Below are 27,914 nucleotides of genomic sequence, written 5' to 3' on the forward strand. Positions count from 1 at the left end.
GCGGGGATCCATGACTCGGCGCTCCTCGGCCTGGGATCCTCTCGCTGCCCTGCCCGGGAGGGCGTCGGTTGCTGTGAGACGCCGGGGAGGGAGGATCTATCCTCTCGGCGCTCCACCTCCGCCCTGAGCGATCGAGCTGCTCGGCTGTCCGCGCGCGCGCGCAGTGCGCGCCGGCGCCGCCATTGCCGTCCTGTCAGTGCGGCGCTGGGAGCCGGCGGCGGCCGGGGCCGAGGTAACGACGCGGCGGGGGGCGGCGGGGCCGGGAGGGGCAGGCGGTGCGCGCGCCTCCCAGCAGCGGCGGGGTCTCAGGTCCGGCCAGGTCTTAGCCTGGCCTGGCCTGGCCTGGCTCGGCTCGGCCCGGCCCAGCGCGGGCCTGCTGCGGCCGGCCTTGAGCAAGCGAGCGCGGCCTGCGCGTGTGCTCCCGTTGCAGCATGGAGCTCCAGGCCGTGGTGATGGCGGCGGGAGGCGGTTCCCGGATGACAGACCTGACCTCCAGCATCCCGAAGCCGCTGCTCCCCGTGGGCAACCGGCCCCTGCTCTGGTACCCCCTCAACCTGCTGGAGCGTGCCGGCTTCGAAGGTGAGGCGGGAGGGGGACGGGGCGCGGAGGGGACAGGCTTCACCAGCCACCTCCTCCACTGCCTCTGGCCTCTCCCCTCGTTCTGATGCCTTGTCACTGTTTCCCTGCTGACCATTGCCTTAGCCACAGGTCCCTTTTCCACCCTGGAGGGAACCGTGACTGCTGTTGGTCCTTGTGTGCTTTCCTTAATGTTAACTCTGTTGTCCCCCTCCCTTAAGGCTTTTTCTCTTGACGTGCTTCTCACAGATTTGATGTCTCCTACTGTTGTTGATTGGATATCTCTCCCTCATTTAATTCTCTGAATCGTTATGGCCTGAGACATGTGTCAGCTCTCTTGGGATGTCTCTTGGTTTGTTGTTCCAGTCTGGCCTGAAGTTCAGGGTTATGTGCTCTGTTTGAGGCACTTAGACCTTTGTTGCTCCTGCATGGAGCCAGGTGGTGGGTTTTGTACAGAACAGGACRGGGAACTGGCAGAATGTAATGTTCTGTGGGCCTTGTTTCACTAGAGGACTAAAACTGCAGTTAGTATATGGTGAAGTTTTTTGGCATTTTCTGGTATAAGTTTTCTTTACCTTTTGGATGATGAACCAAATTTTCCCGTGGTGTTCCCTCTGCTACTTATGGAACTTTTTCCTTTTATCCTTCATGTCCCTGTTTTTTCCTCTTTTTGTTTTGTTGTCTCTGCTTCTCCATTTTTCTTGTTGTTCCTTTGTGACTGTGTGGTTCTTTTATACTCTATCCTGAGAATCTGACTTTATTTTTTCCTGCCTACATCTTTTTTTTTTTTTCCTCTCTTTGAATATGTTTGGCCCAACCCATGATTTTTCCATTTTAGCCTCTTACTATTTTAAGAGTGAGGGAATGGAAGAATGTGTAAACATAAACTTCTGGGCTTAATTTTATTCATTAAGCAGCTTTTAAGAATTTTTTCATTTGGAATTGTTTTTTGATGGCTACTATTGAAATCTGCTTTCTGAATGTTAGTTTTCTTTATTTGACTGTTCTTCCTTCTTTTTTTTTTCCTTAGAATCATCCTTTCATCCTTTGATACGGACATATGGATAGCCAAAATCATCATTGTAACCATTTCTATGCTTTACACGACTTGTTTTAGCTATTCAATAGTAGTCTTTTCCATTTGATGTTCTTGACCACTAGTAGGTGGTATTATGGTTGGATCTGTCTTCTTTCTTTTGGTTGTTATGCAGAAATCTTCAGCTTGTTTATCTCCTACTAAAATTTGGACCACACTAGTTTGTATATGCATCTTCAGGAAGCAACCTACCACTTTCTTCCTCTACTCTTGCTGACTCCTGAGCAAGCTGTATACTTCTGTCTTAATACTCTAGTGAGATGAATTCTCTCCCGACTTCTGTTGTGTCAGTTGGATCATAATTTTTATTATGTGTTAGGAGTATTTGGTCCTTTCTCTTTGTTCCTCATACATGCCTATGTTAGTAAATGGATGTACTGCAGGCTGATTGGCTTTTTCCCTTTTGTCCCCCTTGCAAGTGCCTTGTCTCTCCTTTGTCCACCTTATTGGATTTATGCTGAAAGGTGGAAATTCCTTCTCCATCAGTAATTTTTCTTCCCAACTCAAGATGTTGTAACTCTATTGTTTTGCGCAGGTTTGTCAGCCTGTTTTGAATCCAAGTTGGCATCCCATATGGGAGAGGGCCGAATATCCCCTCTTTCTAGTACCAAACTGCCACACAACTGTCATGTTTACAGTCTCTTCATCTTTTCTGTTAGTAGATCCAGTATGACTTCGGTTTTGACCTATGCAAATTGATTTTACTGTATGTTAAGCTTATAACATAGCCATCAGTCTAGAAAGCTTCTGTTATTTGCTGTATTTCTCTGTTAAAATCCCATAAGTTTATGATGTTTCTTCTTTTTTTCTGTTTGAAGCTAAATTGAAGATTTGACTCTTGCTTTTTYCTCCAGTTCTTGAGGCCAGAGGAAAAGGTTTCTTGCTGTTCTATTTTCTCTGCAGAATTCTATTGTCACACTCTTTGCTTTGGAAAGTACGTTTTCATATCATTATTGCCAACAAATGTTATCTRTCTACCTTTTTTCGTTTGTAAATGGAGTAGGTCTTTTGATCACAAAGTACTCCACTTCCTTCCCAGGCTGGTACTGGGAAGTGATTTGAGCAATAAAATGTTGTTGTTGATGGTGTTTTCCATAAAGAGTTATACAGGATTAGGGTGGGCAAAAGACAGAGATCTAAAATATCAGTGGCATTAAAGCAGGGTCTCATGATGGCATTCTTCAGTTCATATTCTTTGAAGGCATAGTTTGAGGTCACTTTCTAAAGATAGAAAACATCTGTTTTCTGTCTTACTAATTTTAGGTCACTTTACATCCCCAGTGCGTCTGTCCCTTTGAGTAAGCTCCTTCCAAAAAGGAGAGATTGTTTTCATCTTCATTAGGAACTTGAATCTCTTTTGCAAGACCTATTATTGCCAAGAGAGCTTAGTTCACTGTAGAACCCAGTTATGTGACTCAAGCCATTTGACACTTCCATCAGGCTTCATAAATAAAAAGTGAGTGTGTCTTATTCACGATGAATACATTAGTGTCTTTGCTTAATCTTGCCCTGCTTTCTTCTGTCCTAGAGGTCATTGTGATTACAAGAAAGGAAATCCAAAAAGTGTTAAACCTGGACACAAAAATGAAGCTGGATTTTGTGTGCATCAGTGACAACATGGACATGGGTACAGCAGATTCACTGAGATATATTCACCAGAAAATTAAGGTATTATCTCTTTTTTTTTTTAACCTAGGCAAGAAGACATTTATTTAAAACAATCCTTTTTTTTTTAATCCCACTTTAATGCTTTAAGAGCTCTACCATGTAATAATAGAGCAGGTAACTGAATTTCTTGCTCTTCAGAAGATCTGAATTTTGTCTAGATCATCCGAGGGGAAATCAAACAAGAATTCTAAATGACTGGAATTGACAGCTAGGAAGGCTGAAGTAGGTCTGGACTTGGCAGTAGCCTGCTTCTTAGCGTTAGTCTTCTGACAGGTTAATAAAAATGTTGCATCTGTTCATACAGTTTTTGGTATGATGTGTGATAGCTGTTGTCTAGTTAGTGCTTGGGAAAGTAGAGTTTTGCACAAATGTTCGTTTTGCTCTTAGCCTAAGCAATAAACTGATATGTAAGGAAAACTAGGTTCAGTTCTTGGCACCATGACAGGCTTACCTGTGCTTTGGGCACGTGACTTACTCTATGCTTCAGTTTTCTGCTTTTCCTACACTTTTGGTGGCTTGGTCACATTGTTCCTCAAATTTCATAAAGGGCTGCTTTTCACAGTTGAGTGCTGTTGTAGTAACTGTGTACTGTATTTTAACTGCTAACTACGCAAGTAAAAATACTCCCATGTAAGGCTGAAATGCTGCTTGGAGTTCTTGCCAAGTTTAGGGGTGGAATGTTGTTTTTGTGGTTGTCATACATAACCTTTTTGATTTATTTCCTGTCTGTTTAGGTCATCTTAGCCAAATTGTCTGTTTAAATAAAGTTTGCAACAAAATACCAATGGACCATTTAATGTCCTGAGGTGTCTCTTGTCTTCAGACTCTTTTTGAAGGTAATAAACTGCAGGATAACAGGCTGTGTACTCCTGAGAGGAAAGCGCCAATCAAGACGAGACTTAGTGGGAAAACGTGGGTGTCTGGTTGGTATAATGAGAGTTATTTGGCCAGGGATTAATGCACAGACTAGCATGATTCAGTGAGCAAAGAGAAGGTATAAAGAGGAGAAGCAAAATCAACAAAATGATATTTTAACTTAACTGATGGTTTCTGTCCTGTGGAGAATTGCACTCTGTCACAGGTCAATTTGGTATTACTTTTAAATGTGTGTATGTAGTAGGGAAACAGCTGTCTGCATCGCAAACTGTGACCATGGTCTTACAGTTTTATTGCCTGATGAGAGTGATAAGTCCAGCTGTTTAGGCAGATCTCTTTTTGACAATTCTGGCAACTTTGCTGAGGAGGCCTGAGGGATGACAGTGAAGAATATGAGAGTAAGAAATGGAGTAGAAAATGGACTGTTTTTTCTGAGGAGAGACAGTGTTGGTTTGTGCTTATTTTCCCAAAAAAGGATTAGAGAAGATGGGAAGTAGTACTGGGAAACACACAGCTTTTCAGTAAACTATGTATGAATGTCAGCAATTGTTTATAACCTTTTTATTCTGTGTCTTGCTTGTCTGGCCAAAGAGGACATAGTGCTCTCTTATGTGAAACACGCCTATACTAAGTTCTGAGCAAATTGCTGCGCTGTGTATTTTGGAGTCATTCCATTAGTAAATGCATACCACTCATATACTTCTTACAGGATATACCCTCTCCTGTCTGATATAGGTGAGAGAACTGCACAGTGCAGGCAGATGAAAAGCTGCAGTATGTTGGCTAGATCTATGGTCTAGCAGGAGAGGATTCTTGCTGAAGAATGAATTTCCCTGGTGAAAACAACTGCTGCTTGTGGCCATAGTTTGCTGGCAGAGTTTTTGCAGCCCATGCCAAAAGCCTCATGAGGAGCTTAAACTGGTTGCTGAAACTTTTATTTGTCACAAATTGAGTTAATTGCCTGCGGACAGAAGAGCAAGTATGCTGAGTAAAAACGAGGTAACATGGCACAGTACAGACAGCTTGCCTGTGTGTAATGCAAGTGACATGGAGTAAAGCCAAGATTAAAAATGTGCTGTAAGAAATATGTCAAAGGCTAACTGAATGGCTGATCACAAATCTCAAGATACATGTAGATATTGGATCACTCTAAAGCATAAAATCTCATGACTTTCTGCTTGGTCTTGTATTTAACAGGGGATTCCACTTGTGTAGCACTGCTGTTCACTCTGCTTTGGCGGCCTTTTTTTGCTGTGTTGTACCTTCATCAATAAAATTTGATACTGTAGAGATTAAATGTTGAGACTAGATTTAGATAATTGCATTCAACAGTAGCATAAGAATGCATGTGTGCAAAGCGTATAAGGGCTAAGGGAAGATAGTTTTCACTTTATTTTATCACTTTTTTGTGCTAGCTCTTTTGGGCAGATGAGACTGACTTTCTCTGWTCATAGCAACAGGCAGCTGACTCGACCAGACTTAGTGTTTCCTTGTTGTTCAGAAGCTGCAAGAGAGCAAAGGAAACCTGTTCAAGTTTCCTGTTTGCTCTTTGCCCACTCTGCATGCACAAGCTTTTTTGGACATCTACTTCAAGAGTTGATGTAGTAGATGTGTGCTCTTTGCTCTACTGAAACTCTTCCTGTTATTTTTGGCTTTCTCAGCTTACGACTGATTGACAAGGTAGCAGCTTTGTTAGATGTTTTATATTCATTACAAGTTTGATTATATCCTTTTCTTGGATCCTTCCCACAACAAAGATACTGTGCTAAACTTAATTCTTGAAATAAGAAGTAATGAACAACAAAAATCTCGGTTTTGTAAGTTCTATTTTGTGTGTTCTAGGCCTGAGTGTCAGCCTAACCTGTTTTTTTTGCCAGTAATTGTTTAATTGACTTGTTACTGTGTTTTTTAAGACACTCAATTCTGGTGTCTGAAAGCTAATACCAGTAGTAAGTTTGTCTTTACAATTCTTGGCCTGAGAACTGAGGCTTAAAGAGATGAAGTAACCTACCTAAGATCATTTAAAAAGATCTGTAACAGCACTGGAAGCTGGACAGTTATTTCAAATCTCTTACGGTTTTATGCACAAGATCATCTGTCTTTATTGTGTGCACATTGCACACTGTTCTTCCACCTTGACAAGGCCAGCGGGACAAGAGGTTAAACACTATTGCTTTTAATGGAAACTACTGAAATGGGAATGTAGTAGAGCTGCAGTCCAATTTCTGAACCACAAGTGGTTTTTTCAGTGTATGCTGGAGTATGACTTTAAAACGGTCCTCAGTGTGGTATTGTGTTGGTTTAAATGTAAGTAACTGAAAACTCATTTTGCAACATATGTAGTAGAAACTGCTAAAGAGGTTTTTTTTTTTTTTTTTTTTTTTTTTTTTCATATTAAACTTTAATTGGATCATAACTTAATGCAAAACATTGATAAGTGTCTTATTAACATCCAGCACTTAAAATGACATGATCAAGAAGCGCAAAGTGCATGCAGCAGTTATCCTTTTGTATAAGGGTATGAAAACAATTTAAGAACTTTGTGACAACTATCTGTCTGAACTTTTGATTGCTTTCCTGTCTATAATCCCAACATTTTCTAGAATGCTGTCAGTTTGGGGATACTGATAGCCATAGAAACTTCTGTATGGTATATAGACTATGATTTTAAGGTGCAATCGTGATGTTTTTAGTGTACTTCCCATATCACTATCAGTGTTAGTCCTTTGACCCTTTAACACCCTAGTATTCTACCCATCTTTTGCAGGACTAGTAATAGGTAATTTTTTWAAAAAAAAAAAACATGAAAATGGTGAAACTACAAAGATTTAATTCTGTTCTCATTATCTTTGAGGTTAGAAATTACAGAACACAGACTTTTATAGACTTGCAGTTGGTGGTATTATAATACTGCTCTTGTTGAAACTGCTGCTTTATCACCATTGGGATGTTTACAGGTCTCCGTCACCTGATGATCTATGCTGATGGGAGAGCCTAAATAGGTTAAACAGAGAAACAAACTGGTCTTGCATCCTCTAGTTTTCGATGAAAGATTGATGACCTTACCTGGTCACGAAGACTGTAGTGAGCTGGCCTGTCCCGGATGGGTTACTTTGTCTTGGCAAGAGGCTGATAGATAAAGGAAATTTTTTTATTATTATTATTATTAATTTGGAAGATGAAGGGTGCTATCCTTAGAGGTAAGTAAATTCATTACAGGAACATTAATATTTGTGCCTTCTGACTTCCTTTTTTCTTTTTCTTTTCTTTTTTTTTTTTTTTTTTGGTCATTTGTGTATGCAATTTTACCAGAGTAATTCTGAAGTGGTTTACTTAAAGAAAACTCCAGTACTTGAACTGCTGCCGTATCCACAGCATGGAAATGAAAGGAGGTGTGGATCCAGCAATATAGAAGACTTACTGGATGCCAAAAGAGGCACTAGAGTAGATGTTTTCTGCTCACTGTCTGGCAGGTTCTGAAAAGCTATGTAAAGTAGTGGAAAATACCCTTCACTAAATATTTTAAAGACAACAAAGAGCTATGGCAAACCAAGCAGCTCTGATAGATTATAACAAGCAATAAATAAAGTAGTTATATCCTTAGTTTCCAAATTGTTAAAGCATTGCAGGCATGGGAAGCACATAGCTTTTGTGTGCTTTGTCAAAGTGCCTGTAGAGTTCGTAGGGGGGAAGAAGTAATCTGCTTTCCTAAGAGTCAGCTTCTGTAGAAGATAAACTTCCATTAGGGACAAATGGGAAACAATTTGGATGTAGGAGTAGCTTAAGCCAGCCATGATCAGGAACAATCAAATACTTCTTTCGCAGAAAATAAGAAAATTCGGAACTTGCTATGAATTTGTCTTTAATTTTCCTCAACATTCTTTATTGTGAGAGTATGTGGTGTTCCAAGATTAAGGGCTTTTAAATGAGATCAGTGTTAGGCACATGTTAAAAACAGTATGACTGTTTATCATACTGCTTTAAGCCATGAGTGATGTTACAGGAGTGACAGCAGGTGCTTAAGTGTAATTTGTTAACTTCTACATTTTTTTTAAGCATCCAGACTCTGCCAACTGCTGGGAGCAGTGGGGAAGGATTTTTTATTTTTTTTTCCTCCTTCTCTCAAAATTGTTTTCTCCTCAGTAACTATCTCCAGTCCTTGTTTCTGATTTTGATTGGGAAGCAGAAGTGGCTGGAGCATTCAGATGACTTGAATCTGAAAAACAGGGAAATTAGTAAGAGTCTTCACAGTGTCAGGGTTGATACCTGATATGCTTTTCAGCAAGAGAAGAGAGGCAAGTGGTGTCTACAGCAAGCAGTAGAAGATGATGCAGCATTGTTTTGTAGGCAGCTCATCTTGCAGTGATGACTTTTCTTGTAATTGTGGGCAGTAGATTTCCTCTTAAAATGTTAAGATTTCAAGAGACGTCAAAAGAAGTTATGTAATGTAATCCCCTAGCTTACTTAGGAAGGCTTTTCCTCTGTAGCTGGTGTTAGTACGCTTTTTTCCAAGTGGTACTATAAAACCTTCTAATATGTCTGTTAAGGCTTTTGTAGGGTCCTTCTCTCATATATTTCTCTGACTTCTTCAGTCTAGTGTTATGTTTTCAGCTATTTGGCTTCTACCACCATTCTTGAGGGACTTCTCTCACAGCTTGGGAGACCTCCTTCAGATGATTCGCAGGATTGGTATGCGCAGGATTGGTATGTGCCATGGCCTGCCGTGTTATTGCACAGTAATAGTGTCAAGACTTTGGTAGTACAGAGCTCCCAATGTTGAGGATTAATAACAAGAAATTATGTTGTAAGCTAGGAGCCCAACAGTAAATTACAGAGTCCCAGAATGTACTAGTTGAATGTGAGGTGAGTGTGAGCATGAAAAGGTAAATGCAAGATAAGAATATATTGGGAAAGTATGTTTTGACAAGAGATGAGAAATTATTAATGCTGTTCAAGGCAGTGGCAAGGTTTTGCCTGGAATATTTTACAGGTCTGGAACACACATGCATGTTCAAAAAAAGTGAATTCAAACTGTAACAGATGCAAAGAAGGACTGCTGGAACAAGGAGGAAAGAGAGTTTGTGTTGAGTTTGAATTCTTTCTATAGCAAAATCAAGGAAATACACTTTCTGTCAGTGTTCTGGGAAAGGGAAACAAGCACTAGGAAAAGAGATAAGATATCCAGGATTAAATATAATGGTGGAACAAATATAAATGGGTTTAAATATGCTATGAAAAAAGAGTGAAAATTACAAGAAGGTTTCCATCCATCAGAGGAGAATATGGTTGTGCAACAGTCTTCCAGAAGGAATAATCAACACAAAAAAAAAATCTCCCAACTTTTAAACTGGAGTGAGTTGGGATTTTTTTAATAAACTAAGTAATTTGGTACCTGCAATGGCAAGAGGCTAAGCTCTGACTCGGGAGACCTCTTTCAGAACTGTATTTCTATGACCTTCAACTCGTACCATTCATCAAGCTGCTGCAGAACTTCTTGCAGGTTGTAGGTTATTGCTGACCAAAAAAGAAGAAAAAGTCATTGTAACTTACAAATGCGTTCCTGTGAAATTTAGGCCTTTCTAGTATTTGGCCATTTTGTTTTAGTGCCAGATTTTACCAGACCCAACAGCTGCTGCCTGGCACCACCTCTCAGGCTGGGGCCTCTCCAGGCAGCAGATTGAGAAACCTAGTTAAATCATGATTCTGCATTTCAAGCTGAAATAGGAGGTGAATTGGGTGTGCCTGGATCAAGCATTTGTCTTCACTGAGTCTATATTATTTTCACCTTCTGTTAAGCATTTCTCTGCCTTGTGTCACTCAACTATACTCCAGCCAGTGATTAAAATGTGGCGTTCCAGCAGAGTAATAGCAATGGAACGATTTCACATTTTCCTTCCTTGATGAGCCTTTAGTTGTGTTAATGGAAGCCCTGACTAATATGCTGTGAACTAATCAGCATGCCTTCTGCTACTGTCATTCGTGAGTGCTTGCATATGAAATGTCTCGTCCCTGGTGGTCCACCTGCTTTTTCCTGTTTCAAAAAGTAAGATTTGAAAGTAATATAGCTCTTAAAGCAAAACAAAACAAACCCTAAAAAGCTACCAAAAAGAAGAAGGGGGAAAAAGAAACTTTCTTTGAACAAATAAACAAAGATTGAAACTCCAGATCCTCCTGGTATGTGCATCTTTGGGAGCCATGTTGTGGAAAGTGTGATGTCACGGTGGTGGTCTGTATGCTGCTGGGGGTCACTGATCCGTGTAGTCTTGGACGGCATGGCTAAGCGCTTCACTTCCTCTGTTGAAAAATCTCCTTTCCAAACACATGATGTAAGCAAGCTTGCTGTAATGGCTGGAAGGTGGAATCTGAATCCTTCTGGTACAGCTGAGCAGCGTTTGGTGAGCATGGAAAGAAAAACTTCTGTCCCTGTAATATATGGCTATGTATTTTTGTACTGTCAGTGGAAATTAAAAAAAAAATGCATTTGTAAGAGATGAATAATGTCCATCTCTCCCTGTGAGCAAGACAACTAAACACTGTATTCATCTATTTAGAATAGTAAAAAGTATCTCATCGTTTTTTTTTCAGTAGTCCTGGCAGCAACTACTGTTTACTGTGTCTGCTTAAATTGCAAACAAAAACTGCTCTCTTAGAGTCTTTTTTTGTCTCTGACTTTCCTGGTGGTGGTAGCATACGGCATGGGGAAGAGAGATGAATCAGGTGGCAGCACACAGGATATGTAGCATCTTGTCTGCAGCTCTAGCTCTGATTCAGTCAGGACTGAGTTACCACCATCGAGGTACTACACAAAGTTAATTGGTGATTAGCATGCCTAAGACTCATTGCCAAAGCACAGCTGATTGTCATAGTAAAAGCACACGTACTGACAGGTGCTCGGTCTGGTGCTGGTAAGAGTGATATAGCACTGCCTAATTTATACCTACTTGATGAATTATGTTCAGGACTCTGCTCTGATCTTTATTTTTCCTGGCAATGAGGGAGTTAGAAAATTCAACAGTTTTTTTTCTTTTGTCTTTTTTTAAATTACTCAGTTTTAGAAGTATGTATTTTTTTCCTACCTGTGTTTACTATGGATGAGGGTTAAAACTGCAGAAGTTTGAATGAAGCAATTAGCCCAAAGATTAGGATCCAGAGCAGTTATTAGTGCATTTACTATTCTGTGTACTGTCAGCTGAGAATGATGTTTGCTGTTATATGCACAAGCAAAAATTATAAAACTGTGTTTTACAAAAAGAGTCACTGAGAGGCCTGAGATGCCTGTCAGTGTTAATTGTTGCATCTCTCACTGCTTATCCTTATCCTTTTCAAGCTACTGACAACTCCAGTGCTATGCTTATTACGTTAACCAATACCTCTTGTTTCCATGTGAAAGTTACTTGTGACCGTTTCCCCCTGTATTACAGTATATGTTTGCATTCAAATCCTTTGTGTGCTTTCTGACGAATTGCACAAATTTAGCCTATTTTAGTTGCAGACATAGTAAGCTCTTTTTACATGTGTATAATTAAAATCATTTTCCTGAAAGTGTCTTGGTAAAGGATTTTTCTGTGAGCTGCTCGTAGTTTTCACTTTGTGGATGTAAGTAAAGTTAGTGTTCTTAATTATAAAAAATTTTATTTTCCCTATTTAAAGCATATACAGTCTTGTGTAAATAATTTACTGTGCTGTGTGTAAGGGGGAAATTAAAGCTTTAAAATATTTACTCTCAGTAAAATCATTTTGCACTTTTTTGCTTTAAAAAAAAATGTAGCTTTCATGGGTACATGAAGACAAGGAAAAAAAATCCTTTATTTTGTCAGGTATAGAAAACCTTTTGTATTGATAAATCAAACTCAAGTTTATAATTGCTAAAGTTGTTCTGTGATGAGTGTTCAAAGAATTGATAAGTCCCTATAAAGTGAATTTGGGCATCTTATTTCCCAGGAAAGGATAAGATTTTAAGAGTATGGAAGGAAAAATGTTGAACCAACATCCCAAAAGTGCCATCTCTTCTTGGTGCTGTCAGTGGAGAGGCCAAAGATACGCTGTGAGTGAATTTTGAATACCTAACTGTCCCTGAGTGTGAAGGAAGGTATGAAGGCATTGCTGATGTCCATGTTTGCCTGGACTCCATAGAGCAGGAGCCTTAGGGTTCTGTTTGGTGTTCTTAGATGATGTCCTTGCTTTAAAGTTTAAAGTCAGCTTCTGGTCTGAAGTTTTATTTTTTGACTCGTAACTTCTGATCTCCTTGGCTGTTCCGCGTGAGCAGGGCCTCCCTAGTGTCAGGTAGGGCAATAGTTGCAAGGAGGTATTCATTTACATTTCTTTCTGGAGTAGTGTTCCTTCCTTGCTGTCTGCAGCTTTTTTTCTTTGTTTTGAGCCTGAGTGACTTCTATTTATGTATTTCCCCCATGATGGTTCAAGGATCTCAATAGCCCTCCTTGTATCTGAGGTTGGGACTTTTCTTGGCAGTTGAGAGCTGTACAGCTACCTCAGTTAATGCTACTGCAGGTGACGTTTCTTAGTGAGTATTCATCCCTCAAAAGACAGGATGAAATTGTTTAGATCARAGAAATTTGCTTGTGTTAAGTATATAATTTTAGTTATTGGGGAATGTGAAAGGGACTAGTTGCCAAACATCAACCCATGGACTTACTGTGTTAAAAGAGGATTTCCCTCTGTTCTTTTCCTGGATACAGTAGTGAGATCCTAATAATAATAGTAGTAATAAGATAATAGGAAGGAGGTGATGTGAACAGTACAGGCTTTCTTGGAGGCTATCATTTTGCTCATCTCCTTTTTTTCTGTTGTTGTTTGCTATCTTACTTTGTTGAAAACCATAGTGAAGATCAGTGGATTTGTGAGATGTCTACAATATCATTTTGTGTAATGTATTTATGTCATGTTATTATTTTATTTATTTATTTGAGTCATGTGCTGAAAAGGGAAAGACTGTCAGGTATCCATATTTTCTTGAAGTGAACTTAAGCATATTTTTGTAGTATAAATTCTATTAGTGCCTTTGGGAATGTGGTGAGGATTTGGGGTATAGACTAACAGTGCTGGAAAAATGCAGTAGAGATCTTGAAGTCTTGATAATATGTTTGTTATAATACCGAATTACTGCAGACCAAATATCACTGAAAATTTGGAGAGGTGCTAGAGGAGAAAAAATATACCTATGTAGTACTAGATGGGGGATAGTAAAGAAATCTAGGATTCAGAACAGTAGATTGCATTATATATTATAACATCTTAAGTATCCGTATTCTTGACTTATTTTTACATAACATGATGTGACTAGTTTTTGTAGGAAAAAACCACACGAGAACAAAGCTTACCATGTTTTGCTGCATATGGGCACTCAGGCTAGTATGAAGTGACAGTGCCACTGAGTTGTGTTTAAAAGTGGCTAGTTCTGTTGAGCCTATGTTTTGTGGCGCAGGTTAGTATTTGTGTTTTCTTTTAGAGCAGGATTGACATTGGATTTTGTTTAAAGACTTTTTTCACCTTGGAGGGAGAGTTTAATACTAGCTTTTATTTAAAATCAAGCCAATATTAGCTATGGGATGACAGAATGATTCCTGAGGACATGTGCTATATGTCTTGGTTTTCATTAATATTCCAGTTTGGACTGAAGGGAACTGTCATGAGCCTCTTGTCTATAAGGTAGTTTTTACAGAGTAATTAAGGCTGTTAGCCCCCAAGCTTGTGGATGAGTTAGAGAATGTTTTTCTGAAAGATGGCAGGTCTTCAGTCACACATGCTTGTTGAGGAAGAGTCTATTAAACCCTTTGGTGGTTTATCCCAGATGATATTTATTCTCACTCTGAAAACACTTTGTCTTTTATTTCCAGTTTGAACGCTGCTGATTGTGATTTCTAGCCCTTGAATCCAGTCATGCCTGCGTTTTGTTCTGTTGCTGAAATATCCTTTGCTGTTTAATTACAGACTGTGGGCAAAGGCCATCTTTCTCTTCAATAAGTTGAGCCAGTTGAGCTCCATTAGGACTACTTTTTATTACTATTGTTTGTATGACTACAGCACCTGACTGCCTAAGGCTCTGCTTACATTAAGTGTTAAGCCTGGGCTTGAGCTCTGGGCTTTGGCAGCAAGCCTGCTGAGCCGCTGCTGTTGAGATTGGAGTCTGACTGCAGCGTTCTCCTTCCTATTCATGTGAAGCAGTGTCCAACATGAGCTGTGCAGTGGGTCTGTTAGTGCTGCTGTCCAGGTAGTCCTGGAAACCTTCCTGCCAGGAATAGGAGTGACGAGGATAACTCTGTCTCTGGAATTCTCCTGTTTGTGRAGAAGGGATCTGGCCATGCTGTACATTAAGCAAAGGGAGAATTCAGCTTGCCAAACTGACCTTCCATGAGCTGGTGAATTCTGGGCCTGGATTATGGCACGCTCAAGCCCTCGATCAGGCTTTTAACGGTTTGTGCAGGAGGAAGATTTGTGCTTTTCCCCTGAGCTTTAGCATGTGTGGCCCTCATGAGTGATGGTGTTCTTGTTCTGGATGCCTTGCCTTAAGTAGGTCTCTTCCATGGAGTGCATCAAATCTGAATGCAAATCCAGCAGATAATACTTACTCCTACAAACGAGGAAGCATAAAGAAACAACATTGTATGTGTTAGTATATGGTGGCCTGATGATTGTCAATTTTCTGTAAGTGTAATGGTAGCAGAGTTCTAAAAAAAGATACTGATGATAAATACTGTGCTAGCTGGTAAGCGTATGCAGAGCACTTCTTAGGTATGTCCTGGCAGGGAATAAAACCCATGTCCTTTAGAAATTACAGGTAAGTAATGCACTTGACATACTCTATTGATCCAAGACAGAAGTAGACCTTTTGTTAAGTGAATGATAAGGCTAGGCTCTTAGGTGGAAGGTAGGCAACTTACACTTGATGTTTTATAAGGTGGGAAACTGGTGGAGAGGGGTGTTGTGCCCGGAGGATGAAGTTGGGGAAAGATTTTTAGAATACTGTGCAAGATTGCATTAATCAGAACCAGAGTAAAAGATGCAAAGCTTGTATTTCAGACCATCTGATTTACTGTTCTGTAAGTGTCATAATATCATAGTCCTACTTAAAAAAAACCTTCTTAATAGTTTATGAATTGATGTAAGTTTATGTGTTCATCTATAAGCTTCTGGATTTGGTTGCTGATGAGTGTAAGTTTTCCACCTCACAAGTCAGTTTCAGCACAAGGTAGCAAGACTTCCTCCTGGGAGGAGACAGGATGCCTTCAGGGCTTGAATATCTTCCCTGTTCTGAGCTTATATGTATGTAAATTAAAAAATATTGATTTTGGATGCTCGCTCTTGAGATGTGACGATAATGTAAAATAATGTTTTCATTGTAGGATCCCATCTGATACAATGCATAGGATGAGCCGTATGATGGGAGCAGGTTTAAGCTTCCTCCCCAGCTCTTGGCATCTGTCTTCTAGCTCTCTGAGAACATAAACAGTGATGCTGACAGGTTACGTGTGTGCATGCATTCATATTGCCTCAAGATACCTTCACCTGATGAATTCAGGGCTGTCCAAGAAACTAGAAGGGACTCCCTTGGCTCCTGAATTAGACTTCTCGGTTGGAAAAAAAAAAGAAAAAAGAAAAAAAGAAAGAAAAAGAAAAAAGGACGTCACCCTTTTCTTTTACTTTAAGACACTACTTTTCCCACCAAAAAAAAAGGGGGGGGGGGAAAGAAAAGAAAAAAGAATTCCTCCACCTTTTGTTGAGGAAGGGCTGCTTCTGGATTTCAGATTGGGGGACAAGCTGGTCCATCCCCAGTCTGATGGCCTTAGAAGAGTTATAATGGTGCTAGTCTACAGCAAACCTGCTTTTGCAGAGTGAGTGCACAGCATAAATGTTTCATATTTGCTAACTAAGTACTAAATCATGATTTGCTTCTGAATCCTGGTGTCAAGGACATTATAAAAGCAGAATTCCCAGCCAAAGGCAGTCAGTTAGGTTGGTAGCTAACAAGATCCTATAGACATCAAAAATAAATGAGGTTTCCTACTCCAGTTACAGCAACAGCCAAAAAGCTTCAAAGAAGTCACAGGTGTGGAAATTGGAGGACTCTTAATGGAGACTGAGTTAAAAAGGGATTCTCTAAAGCCATGGATGTAAGTCTCTGATCTGAACCATGATGAGTAATGCAATTGCTAGGAGGTATCTCTGTCTTTGCCTAGAGCATGCTAGCAAGTAATCAAGATGTTTGCCTGTAGCCAAACTGTTCTCTCCTTTTTCATGCTTTAGAATAATAAAAGCATTACGCAGAAACCCCACTGTTAATGCAGCATATGGGTGAAGTTCCAGACTATTGTGTATATAAACTCTTGGTCTTAATACCAGCAGTAATTATAACTTATCCCTCTCTGCCTCGTAGTATGCTGACACCACAGGAAGAGATGCAGTTCTCTGTGCATGTGTTGGCTTAGGCAGAGTATAGGAACAAAGTTCATCTAATCTCTTTTATTTTTCCTTTTTTCCTTTTTTTTTTTTTTTTTTTTTTTTTTTTTTTTTCCTGTTAAATGTTCAGCTGTAATACTGTGCAATTGGAAACTTTCAGCATTTAACTTCAATGTTTTGTCTGTCTTCAGCTCTGTTAGAGGATGGTTCTGCTGCTAGTGGATGTTACTTCTTTTCTGTTTATAATGCAAACTGACATTTGTTTTTCTCTTTCTCTTGAGGCTGATTTTGTTCAAATTAGAGATTTCCTTGCAACATATGTTTTCTCATTTTCTAGTCTGTAATTTTTGAGGCCCCTCAGCAGTTTAGGCTACAAGGTCCTGCCCTTGTCTGTACTTCATAGAAAAAGTAGAGTGAATACCATTAAAAAGTCAGCTTTTGCTGCCAGCTATCTGTGGTAACCTTGATATCCCCTGTTTGAACAGAAGGGATCCAGCAGTCATTGCTGAATGTGAAAGAGTTTTTTAGTGTTGCCCTTGGTATGTAGGGTGTGAGCAAGTCCAAGGCTTTTTGTTTATGCTGGTATATTACACCATATAATTGCGTTCATCTTTTGATCTATGGTATGAATTAGTTCCATTGAAAACATATTTTCAATTTTTAAATCGGCTCCTATGAACCGAGTTCTTAAAACATTCTGCCTTTTGGTTTTGTTTTCTTTTTTTTTGCATAGAAGTTCCATGTTGTGCTAGGTTTAATAAAACTGTTGACATGTTGGTTTTGAGTTTTTTTTTTTTTTTTGTATGAATTTCTTGATGTTTTATGTTGCTGTGTTTATCCAGATTGAGGGTGTATGTTATCTCATAGGATCTGAGTACCTCACAGTTCTGAAAAGATTTATCTGGTAGTGCAGTGGTATTATTCGGAGTTGTAGAGGGAGAGATGAGATTTGGACTTGTCTGAACTGTGTTCAGTGTAGGCTGAGCTGGAAGCCCAGGACTCCTTCCGTGCTCAGCAGGGGGGGAGAAATACCTTCTTGAAACTCAGATTATAGGTGGGATAAACAGACCTCTGCAGGAGCCAGTTTATCTGCACTGATTACAGGCTAGATTTCAGTTCCTTTATTGCAAATCCAAGGTTAAATGGGATTATTGAGGCCCAAGCGACTCTTCATCGGACAGTGTCATATTCTGCTATTTCCCATGGCTCTTGTGACGCTCACAAAGAATACGAGCTTGCTCCAACATGCTAGGGCTGCTGCCCATACCCAAGTAGTATTTCAGTGTTCCCGTGCATTCCCCGACCCATAGTCATTTGCTCTTTTCTTATGCTTGGGTCGTAGTTTCTTTAAGGTGGGGATTTTTTTTYCCCCACTTGGCCTGTTCAGCAGCTACTGCTACAGAGCCCTGGTCTGTCATTGTGCCACAGGAGTATTAAACAAAATGACACGCAGCAAGTTTGGCAGAGCAGGAAAGTGAACATGAATTTCAAGAATTTTTGTGCTCCAACTGGTGCTGCTTGACTTAAGCCGCTTGCCTTGTCCTCTCCCATGCTTGTCACGGGTGTTGAGGGTGGTGCTTTAAAGGTTTGTGCATCTATTTTTCTTCCTTTGCGGTGGTTGTGCTTGGGGTGTGCGCTTTCTGGAGTTTTTTTAATCAGATCGTGTTGATTCTTATCGTGTGTTTGTATAACAGTTTGAGGCTGATATAATCATTGTTACATGTATTTCTTTAAGGGATGTGTGTGAGTCTTAGGTGCTTGCATAATTTGTGAAGTCTGGTACATTCACATACCCCTAGTTAGCACATGAGATGTAGTACATGCTTCTCTTCTTTGTGTCAGTGGTTCACTGGGAAGGTGCACTATATTTATATGGTACGTATAGAAGTGTGTACTTAAAAAAAAAAAAAAAAAAGACCCATAAGCTCTACCATTTATTTTCTTTCTACTCCACCCGCCCTAAGAAAGTAAAGAAAAACACACACTTTTGCTAGGGTTCTAGGATAGTTTATTTTTTCATTCAGCCATTAGTTTATTCGTTCAGGAGTTGTACACTGGAAAAAAGTGCATCCATTAGACAGTGAGGGCTTTATTTATGAGGGTGGTGGTGTTTCAAAGGGGAGGCTGTCAAGTCCCAAAAGAGCCTTTCATGGTGTATTCTCAGCGTGCTTCTGAGGCCACTGCTCTGCTCATCAGGAGGAGAGGCAGAAATGTGGGCTTTACAGAGCAACTGTGTGTTTCACTGGTCCCTGCGCTCACTGACGTTTATTTACATATTGGGAGAGTAAATGGGTAGAACAGATGGCAACCAGACATTTGGTGGTTCTGTTCCCGTATGCTCCTCAGGGGTCTTGCATTCAGTTTTTGCAAAAAAGCTTGTCCTATAGTTAGGAGAAAAAAAACCCAGGAGCCTGTTCGCAACTATGAAAGGCTTGTTGGGATTTTACTGTAGTGACAGATTAAAGCACTTAGTGAAATGTGAAATAATTACAAGATTCGTTTTACAAGTCCAAATAATTGTTGCTTAATATAAGTCCACTGACGGGTCTGTGTCTCTCCCCCGCCTCTCCTTCCCCCAGTGGTTTGAAGCCAGAGATCTCTTCCTTCTACAAAGTGAGTTTGAAAAGAAGCAATTTCTTTATCTGTGTCCTGGATACATTTTGTCCTTTCTGCAAGTATTGCAACTCATTTGTGCTCTTGCAAAAATTGAATATCTGGAAATTTTGCACAGTTTTTCAGAGTGTCAAATATGTGTTACATTTTTCACTATTTGCAGTTATGAAATTGGAGTTTTCTTCCATAGCAGGTTGGATTTTTTTCACCTTTGCTTTTTACACACTGAAATACTGATTCAGGGCTGTTTTCAGTATAGTAGACAGCTTGCTTTAGTGTTTTTTTTCCCCCAGTGTATGCATGTTCTTTGTTTTAGACAAGTGATAATTAAAACACTTCTCCTAGGCAAATCCATAACATAAAATACACATTTTGAAAATATGTTAAAAGGGGAGATGTAAGTCAGATTTTGAATGTGTAAAATTCTCAACCTGCGCGTTGTTACTTCCCATAAAGCAACCAGCTGTTTCTCAGTAAAGTGGGAAGAAATCAAATGAAAACTGAAGGGCTTGACCTTATGTGCAGCATGCCAAATCAGCAGCTCTCATAGTTTGAAATGATGAATTCTGATGACTTACCAATAACACTTGGAAGCCTCCTACCATTTGTAGGAGAACCTGTCAAATAATGTGTATAACAGACCTCGGTTATTCTTACCTACGGTGTGGAATCTGCTAATAGTAGATAAAAGTCTGTAAAGCAAACCTTCCAGGTCCATGCTGAACTATTTCTCTTTCAACCAAGATGGCATTCGAAATACAAATAGAATTATTGGTTCTCTATGAATAAGTAAATCAGACTTTACCAAGTGTTTTGCAGTGCCCTTAGTAAATAACATATTAGAAAAGAAAGAACTGGGATACGAAAGAACTGGGAAACCATGTTCCCCATCTCAGGGAGGCTTATATATTAAATTATGGCAAAGAAAGTGAATATGTCAGGAAAGAAACACTATCTTCTTGAAACACATTTAGAAGGTTAATCATTACCCCTCCCCCCCAAAAAAAAGGTGGAAACTCACTAATTTTTTATAGGCTGTGCTGCAGAAATATTATGTTAAGATTAGTTTAAATGAAGATAATTGCCAAACTACTAGACTTTTGGCAGTATGTTCCACAAGCCATGTGAAATGCAGAAAATCATTTCCCAGTAAGAGTTTTTATCCTGACTGTATTGCTAGTGTGCAATGTTAATGAAGCTGTGTCTTATTCAGTGTGTGATTACATTTCTGTGATATATGCAGCAGTTCTCTTAAATGTTTTGTAAAGCACTTTGAAATCCTGTGAGATCAAAATTAAATACAAGCCTGTTATTTAATAGGACATAACTTCCTCAAATTTTTATATGGAGTATTGCTGGTTTTAGGAAATGTATTTCTAAACTGAGCCCACCATCGTGGCACAATTACTGAGTAAATCACATCCTAGATAGTCTTTTTTTTTTCCCCTGATAAAATAACATAATTTAAATCTTTTCCAGTGGTTTGTAGCCAGATGCAAAGTCAGCTAAAAAGATTTATTCAGAAAGATTTCTTTTCTACATCATTATGTAACTGAAAGTAGCCATTATAAATACTGTAGAATTTCATGGCAGTCTTGAAAATCATGACTTCTGTATCCCGGTTCCTTCCATTAGGAGGAGATGGCAGTTTAGATGGTCACATTTTCTTTATGGCCCAGAGCTGGGTAAGCATATAGCTAATTCTATAACAGCAGGACTCAAGCAACATGAACTGGTAAAATTCAGTGCCTCAGAGTTAATTGTCGTTTCCAGTAAAAACCTGTACTAGTAACTTTTTCTTTGTCAGTGTGTGTATGGCACACCTTATGTTTAAAAAACAAAACAAAAAATCCCATAAATGTTACAGGTAATATTTGTTGCTAAGTCATCAGATGCTAGTCCATATCTGGTCATGTGTGTCTCTGAAGGCTTTATTATTTTCTTCTGTCTGGCAGACTGATGTCTTGGTGTTGAGCTGTGATCTGATCACAGATGTTGATTTATATGAAGTTGTGGATCTCTTTCGGACCCATGATGCTACTCTCTCCATGTTGATGAAGAAAACTCATGAACCTGCAGAAGTGGCACCAGGACAAAAAGGGAAAAAAAAGCCAGGTATGTAGATAAGAATATATATAAATAATAGAGAAGCTATCAATAGGTATAATATGAATGATTATCCATCAGAGAGTAAGAGAAATTAAAAGATACCCTATTTCTTCCTCAGATTCCTTAGCAGGGTTGTAACTTGCTTTTTTCGTGTTCAGAATTAAGTATTAGAGTCGTGTAATCTTGCAGGCTCTGGTCCAAAGCTCACAAGAGTTCAGGGAAAGGCTCCAGGTGACTTCAGTGAGTTTTGGATCAGACCCTAAATTTTTCTTACATATGAACATTAAAACCATTAGATTTTTTTCGAGAGCACTCAGCATCAGCCAGATTTTAACTGGGAATTTTAGCATTGACTGTAGGGAGCAGAGTTAGATGGGTAACAAATACTTCTGGAAATTCTTCCCTCTCATGGTATGTATTGAATTACACTTCTGAGATCATATCCAGAAGCCTTTTACTAGGCAAAATTCCCACTGATTCCAAGAACTTGGTTAGATGCTTATCTAGTCCTTCTTCCATGATATCTGAGTTAGTGCCTTGCAATCTTTAATGTATCTATTCTCACAACATTGCYGTAAGGCAGGGCAGGGCTATTATCCCCGTTTTACCTGTATGCTAAAAGTACTGAATGCTATACAGTTGTTCCCATACCTTACCTCTCAGCAATTTAACACATATTGTTAAAAGAAAATGAGGCTTGATTATTGCCAGTTCAGTTTCCTGGTCCATGATTAAAGCTCACAGGTATTACAGTAATACAAATAAGAAAGCATGGCTTCAAACTATTTGAGACAGGAGCGAAACATAAGCCAAAAGTTTTACTACATGTGTGTCTGAAAGTGGAGGAAATATGTGGCTTTTTAAAAGAAAGGTACTTAAACTTCTTACTTTAAAAGATTTTCTGGAGCAAAATGTAAGGATAATAGAGCTTAAAACATTTAGGAATTTGACTCCCTAACAGCTCTACCCCTTCCAATTTTAAAAGGGCATTCTAAATCATAATTGCATATAAAACATTGTCAGGAGCATTACTGTAGCTGCACAGTTAAGCATTTAGGAGTTTGGAAGGGCCTGGAACCAATGGATCTATGATTGAATGTCATAGAGTTGGCCAGTAAGTGATCCCTGTTCAGCACACAGGGCAAGGCAAGGGGAGGTCTGTGAGGAAAAACAAGATCATCTGAAGACTCTTACCAAATGCAAACACATCAGGTTGCACATGCATTCTTAATTTGCTTGTTTCCTAAAGTTCGTGTGCATGTCTTTGTAGCATTACTCGTCTTATATTACTTGTATAATAGTTTATGTATGACTTCCCAGATCTGTAAAAGACCAAACTTAAAAAAAAAATTGAAATTCCGTCATGTGGAAGCATTTTGACACCAGTGTTTATCTGTGAGATTGGATGCTAAAGGTCTCCCATTCAGAGCTACTCAACTTAAGCTGTCCTGGGTAACTCTAGGAAGTTGGTGTTTTCTCTATGAACTGTCCCAAAGGTTTATAAGAGAACGAGATGGTGAAAGGTGCGTTCTTGATTCGCAGGTCAGCAGCCCTTACTAAATATCACATTCCTTCTCCAAAGAATTGGTGTACTAGAACTTTTCAAAGGAAGGAGCTATTTGAGCTTAGGCTAAACAGTACCTAACAAGAAACTGAGCTGTTTTCTCTGAAATTTTCCAAATTTCCCTCTTAAGGCAGGCAGCTGGCATCAAAAAATTCATCCCAAACAGTTAAAAATTGAYAAGGCTTATAAACAACTAAAGACAAGATACTAACACAAAGTGTTGGGCAGCCTTTCATGGTAGGTGGCACTATTAACTCCCTCTCTAGTAAGTGGCATGTCCATGGTTCTGTATACTTGCACAGTACTGTTCCAGGTTAGATATTAGGAAATGAATCTTTAGTCCTGATAAGTCACTAGATGTATTTGGAGCTTTATTTATTGTTAGACTGTTGCTATAAATTCATTATTTTTTGAGTCAAAGGAGAACAAAATGTTTATCTCTCATGCCATGTCACTGCTATTAGGATATTTTTAAACATTCAAGACCTGTGATGGAAGGAACAGTTTTTAAATTATTGTGAACTGCAACTTAAATTAGCTATAAATTGATACTGATGATTGATTGTCTTAAATGCTTGATCTAATTCAGCTGCAGGTTATAAAGTGAAGTTCACTGGCTTCTATACTTAGGGGGTCTCATACTGATTATAATAATCCCGCTCACTGGTTTTTAAAATTGATTAATTAGAGACATGGCAATTAAAAAAAAAAAAAAAAAAGGAAATGCTAATGGATTGTACTAATCCAAATAAACAGTGTGTGAGTGCGTGTCAGAAATTCAGGGACCCAGAATAGAGTCCTGTGCTCAAAGGTGACTTGCAAGGGACTGGGTGAGGGAAGAGTGCTTGAACCTTTGTGTGTGTAAAGAAAGGCAGAAAAGATGGGGATGGTGACTCTTCTCTGCTTGTTTTTCTTGTCTTGAAAGCAGCAGGCATGTCATCACTGGCGTTTCCCCTGTTTGCCAGAAGACCTCTCTGGTGGTCTTGCAGGCTGCATCACGTGAATTCTTTCTCCTTAATTGAAAGGGTAGGGGTACTGAAGCTTTAACAAAGGTGTCTTTTCCCAAATGTCAATTAATTGTGTTTGATTAAAAATCAGATGATCTGACTGAAAATTATTTCTTCTCCCCACTGAATTGCTCAACTTCCATTCTCTTGTGATGTTGTACTTTCTTTAGCTCATTAAAGCCCTCAAAATTGATGGGATTTAATTTCTAGGATACTTAAAAATGGCAATAACTGTTTCAGATCCGTATTTATCTATCATGAGGAAGCAAAATGTGTCCTGTATTCCATTTTTATACTTTAAATCATTTTTTAGTTAACGTCACTGCAAATTTAATGTTTTTCTCATTCGTCACAGGGTTTTAGTAAGCTAGCTATGTATTCATTCTTCCATTTTATCTTTCTTCACTGCAGAATGCCAGTGTGATTTGAAACGACCCTCTCTTGTCTCTGGGTAATTGATTTTTTTTTTAGTGATAAAGATTTATCTTTTTTAAAATTACAAAAGTAATGCTGTTTATTGTCAGTGTACAGTGACAAACTTACTTTGACCTGGCATTCACTGCGTATAAAATACAGCTCTCTAACATGGTTTTGCTCTCTGTTTCTTATCTCTCCACAGAAGCAAGAGGAACTTGTTTGGCAGTAGTTATGTAGCCAATATATAGTTGTGCTTTCAGCAGATTTTTGTTTTTTGATGCGTAGACAAGACCTTTCCTGTAGCAGTGTAGTATGTTGCAAGTAGAGATACTCTGGGCACATTTAGTAGATAGACAGTGACACCTGAACTTTCTTTGAGAGAAGTATGAATACCCTGCTGGAGAAACACTGGCTTTGCTCTGCCAGGAGACCCCAGTTAGATGGCAGTGGCGATAGTTGTTTAGCCCCTAGTCTCAACTTTCATAATGCTCCTTAGAATGAGGTTTGTCACTGCTTTGAAGACTTAATTCTGATTTTTAGAACGTGTGAGCTAATTGTACTTAATTTGTCATATTGTTGCAAGTTCAGGCCTATTTTTGTGCTCCTCTGCTGTATAATTAGTTTCTGAGAAGGGGTGGGGAGACTTCTGAAGAGGGTATACTTGATCACTTGGATCAAAGGCTGCCAGTAGGAGAGTTTTCAACAGCTGCATAGGTTTGACTGTATTTTGATAGCGGTTGTTCCTATGGTAACTCTGACGGAACAAATATGAAGAAAATAAAGGATGGGGCTGAGTTTGGGGAGATGGTGTTAAAATGCAGTTTAGCTGAGAAAAGATCTTAACAGCATCCTCTATAAGCAGTTAATTCTTTATGTGATTAAAGGCTTAGGACTTGAAAGATTGAATATTTGCCAGTTCGGCCCTAAATAATAATATTCAGTGGGAGAAAGGAGGTTTTGTTAGAACTATGCACTCTGTATGTATACTCTTGCACAGTCTATGTTTGTATAAAGAGCAGTCTATTGATGCCACCAGAATTATGGCTTATATTACCAAGTGCAAATTAGAATAAGTTTCCACTACTGTGTTCATAAATAAATGCTTTAAATTTTAATAGATCAAAGTCAGTGTTGATGCACTGTCACCAATTGCAGCAAATAGAAAATGCCACAATGATATATGTGACTATTAGGTATTGTCTGCGTTGGCAGTTTTACAAATAGATATTAAACAAGTTAACCCACATAGAAACATCAAAGTGGTAGGAGTTTTAGAATCTGTGTTGTTTATATGTATTTGTGTGCGTGGTTTAGGTTTTATAGTGCTCTCAGTATTCACCTGAAATAGGAGATCAGTTGTGAAGTAGTTTTGTCTTGCCTGAAATCATAATACTCTCCACACCACCTAATTCTAATGTAAGAAATGGAATAATTTATGATGAGGAAGAAACAATTGGATTTTGAAGAATTGATTGTCATGGGTTTTGTCATTATGAAATTCAGGTAGTAGTTAAAAGACAGAGAAGGGAAGCACAATTTAGCGTAGCTCAAGATAGTGAGTTGCATGTCAGGACCTGTAGTTGGCATCTTCATAGCAAAGATACAAAAAGCTGCAGGGACAGCATTTTGAAGGTCATGATCTACATATCAGTTACCCAGCAACATGCCCTTGTGGCCAAGAAAGCCAATGGTCTTGTGGGGAGCATTAGGAGGAGTGTTGCCAGCAGGTCAAGGGGGGTGATCCTGCCCCTCTACTCAGCCCTGGGGAGGCCTCATCTCGAGTGCTGTGTCCAGTTCTGGGCTCCCAGTACAAGAGAGACATGGAGCTACTGGGGAGAGTCCAGCGTAGGGCTACAAAGATGATCAGAGGGCTGGAGCATCTGCCCCATGAGGAACGGCTGCGAGAGCTGGGCCTGTTTAGCCTGGGGAAGAGAAGACTGAGGGGGGATCTTATCAATGTGTATAAGTACCTGAAGGGAGGGTGTCAAGGGGATGGGGACAAACTCTTTTCAGTTGTCCTGTGTGACAGGACAAGAGGCAATGGGCAGAAACTGAAGCACAGGAAGTTCTGCCTGAACGTGAGGGGGAATTTCTTCACTGTGAGAGCAACAGAGCACTGGCACAGGTTGCCCAGAGAGGTTGTGGAGTCTCCTTCTCTGGAGACATTCAAGGCCCACCTGAATGCAACCCTGTCTACCATGCTCTAGGTGACCCCGCTGAGCGGGAAGGTTGGACTAGATGATCTCCAGAGGTCCTTTCCAACCTTATTGATTCTGTGATTGTACTCTGACTGAAAAGAAGTAAATGAATATTGTGGAGAATTAGTACAAATTTGTTATTTGCTGGGTCAGTCTGAAATCTAGTATTTCATGTTTCAGGGGTGGCTGATGGTCCCATTTGTCTTTCCAGCCTACATTAAGACAGGATTATATAATGTTTGTGTTTGATTTTCTACTTCAGTGGAGCAACGCGACTTTATTGGAGTGGATGACACAGGAAAAAGATTGCTCTTCATGGCTAATGAAGCTGACTTGGATGAAGAACTTGTCATTAAAAGATCCATCCTTCAGAAGTAAGCTTATGAGTCCTTGTAATAGAAACTGAACTTGGAATGGGTGGAAAAGGAATGATCAATAAAGGCAAAGTGGGATGAGGAGAAAAGAAGTTAAAAAAAGCTTTTGCAATATTCAGTGACAAGCATTTTGTTATTCCTTGTATCGTTACAAGCAGTTCATAGGTTTGTCTGATAGCTTTATTGGGAAAATTTCCAGGGAAAGAGATGGAATAGTAATTGATGGAAAGGTAACACTTCTTGAAAGTGTTCAGATACAGTCTTTGTAGTCTATCCCACACTGACTGTCAGGCTTCACCTCTGAGATTAGACGCATGTAGGGCAGCCATCTGAGAGCTGGGAAGTTCATCCATGTGCACTTTGTGAATCAAGGATGTGGATATCTGGGACCTGCTCCTAGGTAATCTCTTCTGTGAAAATACTGCTACCTGCTGCAGGCCATGTGAGATGTTTGGGCTTTAACAATCCACTGCTAGGTGCTATCTTCCCTTGAACATCCTGCTTCTAGATGTGAAGTAGGTGCTATATGCCTATGGGAAGATGACTCTTCTGCTTGAGTTTAARATTTACCCTTAGAGAAAGGTGGCCAAGAGTAGGCCATGTTGACGACTGTGATGKTAAGAGCCTGTCCCACAGTATTTCTACTGCCTCTCTCCTCAGATTTTCTTGGGCATGGCAGGAARCAAGCTGCAGGCATGCCTTCTGTGCATGCACAGCAGCTGATTTGCACAGTGTAGTAAATTCAGTACTGTTGCGTGCTGTGTTTTTGACCAAATGAAAAATAATAGATCTCTTCTGTACTAGCGAGGAATATTGTATCTACTGTTAGTGCTAGGCTTGTCTTTATGGCTTTCTCATAGCACAAACGGGTGACTATAATATAACAACTTAGAATATGCTGTAACGCATGTGATCTTAGTTGACCTCTGATTTTACAGGTTCATCTAAACAGAGGATTCTCATTCCTGCTACCCTATAGCTAAATTAATCAGACCTTATCCT

At 39.5% G+C, this 27,914-nt stretch overlaps 1 protein-coding gene across 1 annotated transcript in view; it reads left to right on the forward strand.

Moving 5' to 3' along the window:
- Positions 1-165: 165 nt before the first annotated feature.
- Positions 166-27,914, forward strand: part of EIF2B3 (eukaryotic translation initiation factor 2B subunit gamma) — a 101,664-nt gene continuing 73,915 nt past the window's right edge. The window contains exons 1-5 of the mRNA XM_085308155.1: positions 166-232; positions 431-579; positions 3,201-3,340; positions 21,199-21,358; positions 26,801-26,912. Of these exons, the coding sequence (XP_085164281.1) occupies positions 432-579; positions 3,201-3,340; positions 21,199-21,358; positions 26,801-26,912 (560 nt within the window). The 5' untranslated portion in view covers positions 166-232; position 431. The remainder of the gene's footprint in view (positions 233-430; positions 580-3,200; positions 3,341-21,198; positions 21,359-26,800; positions 26,913-27,914) is intronic.

The sequence above is a fragment of the Rhea americana genome, unplaced genomic scaffold (genome assembly GCF_003343005.1).
Source record: "Rhea americana isolate MKP2758 unplaced genomic scaffold, rheAme1 scaffold_27, whole genome shotgun sequence".
NCBI classification, from domain to species: Eukaryota; Metazoa; Chordata; class Aves; order Rheiformes; family Rheidae; genus Rhea; species Rhea americana.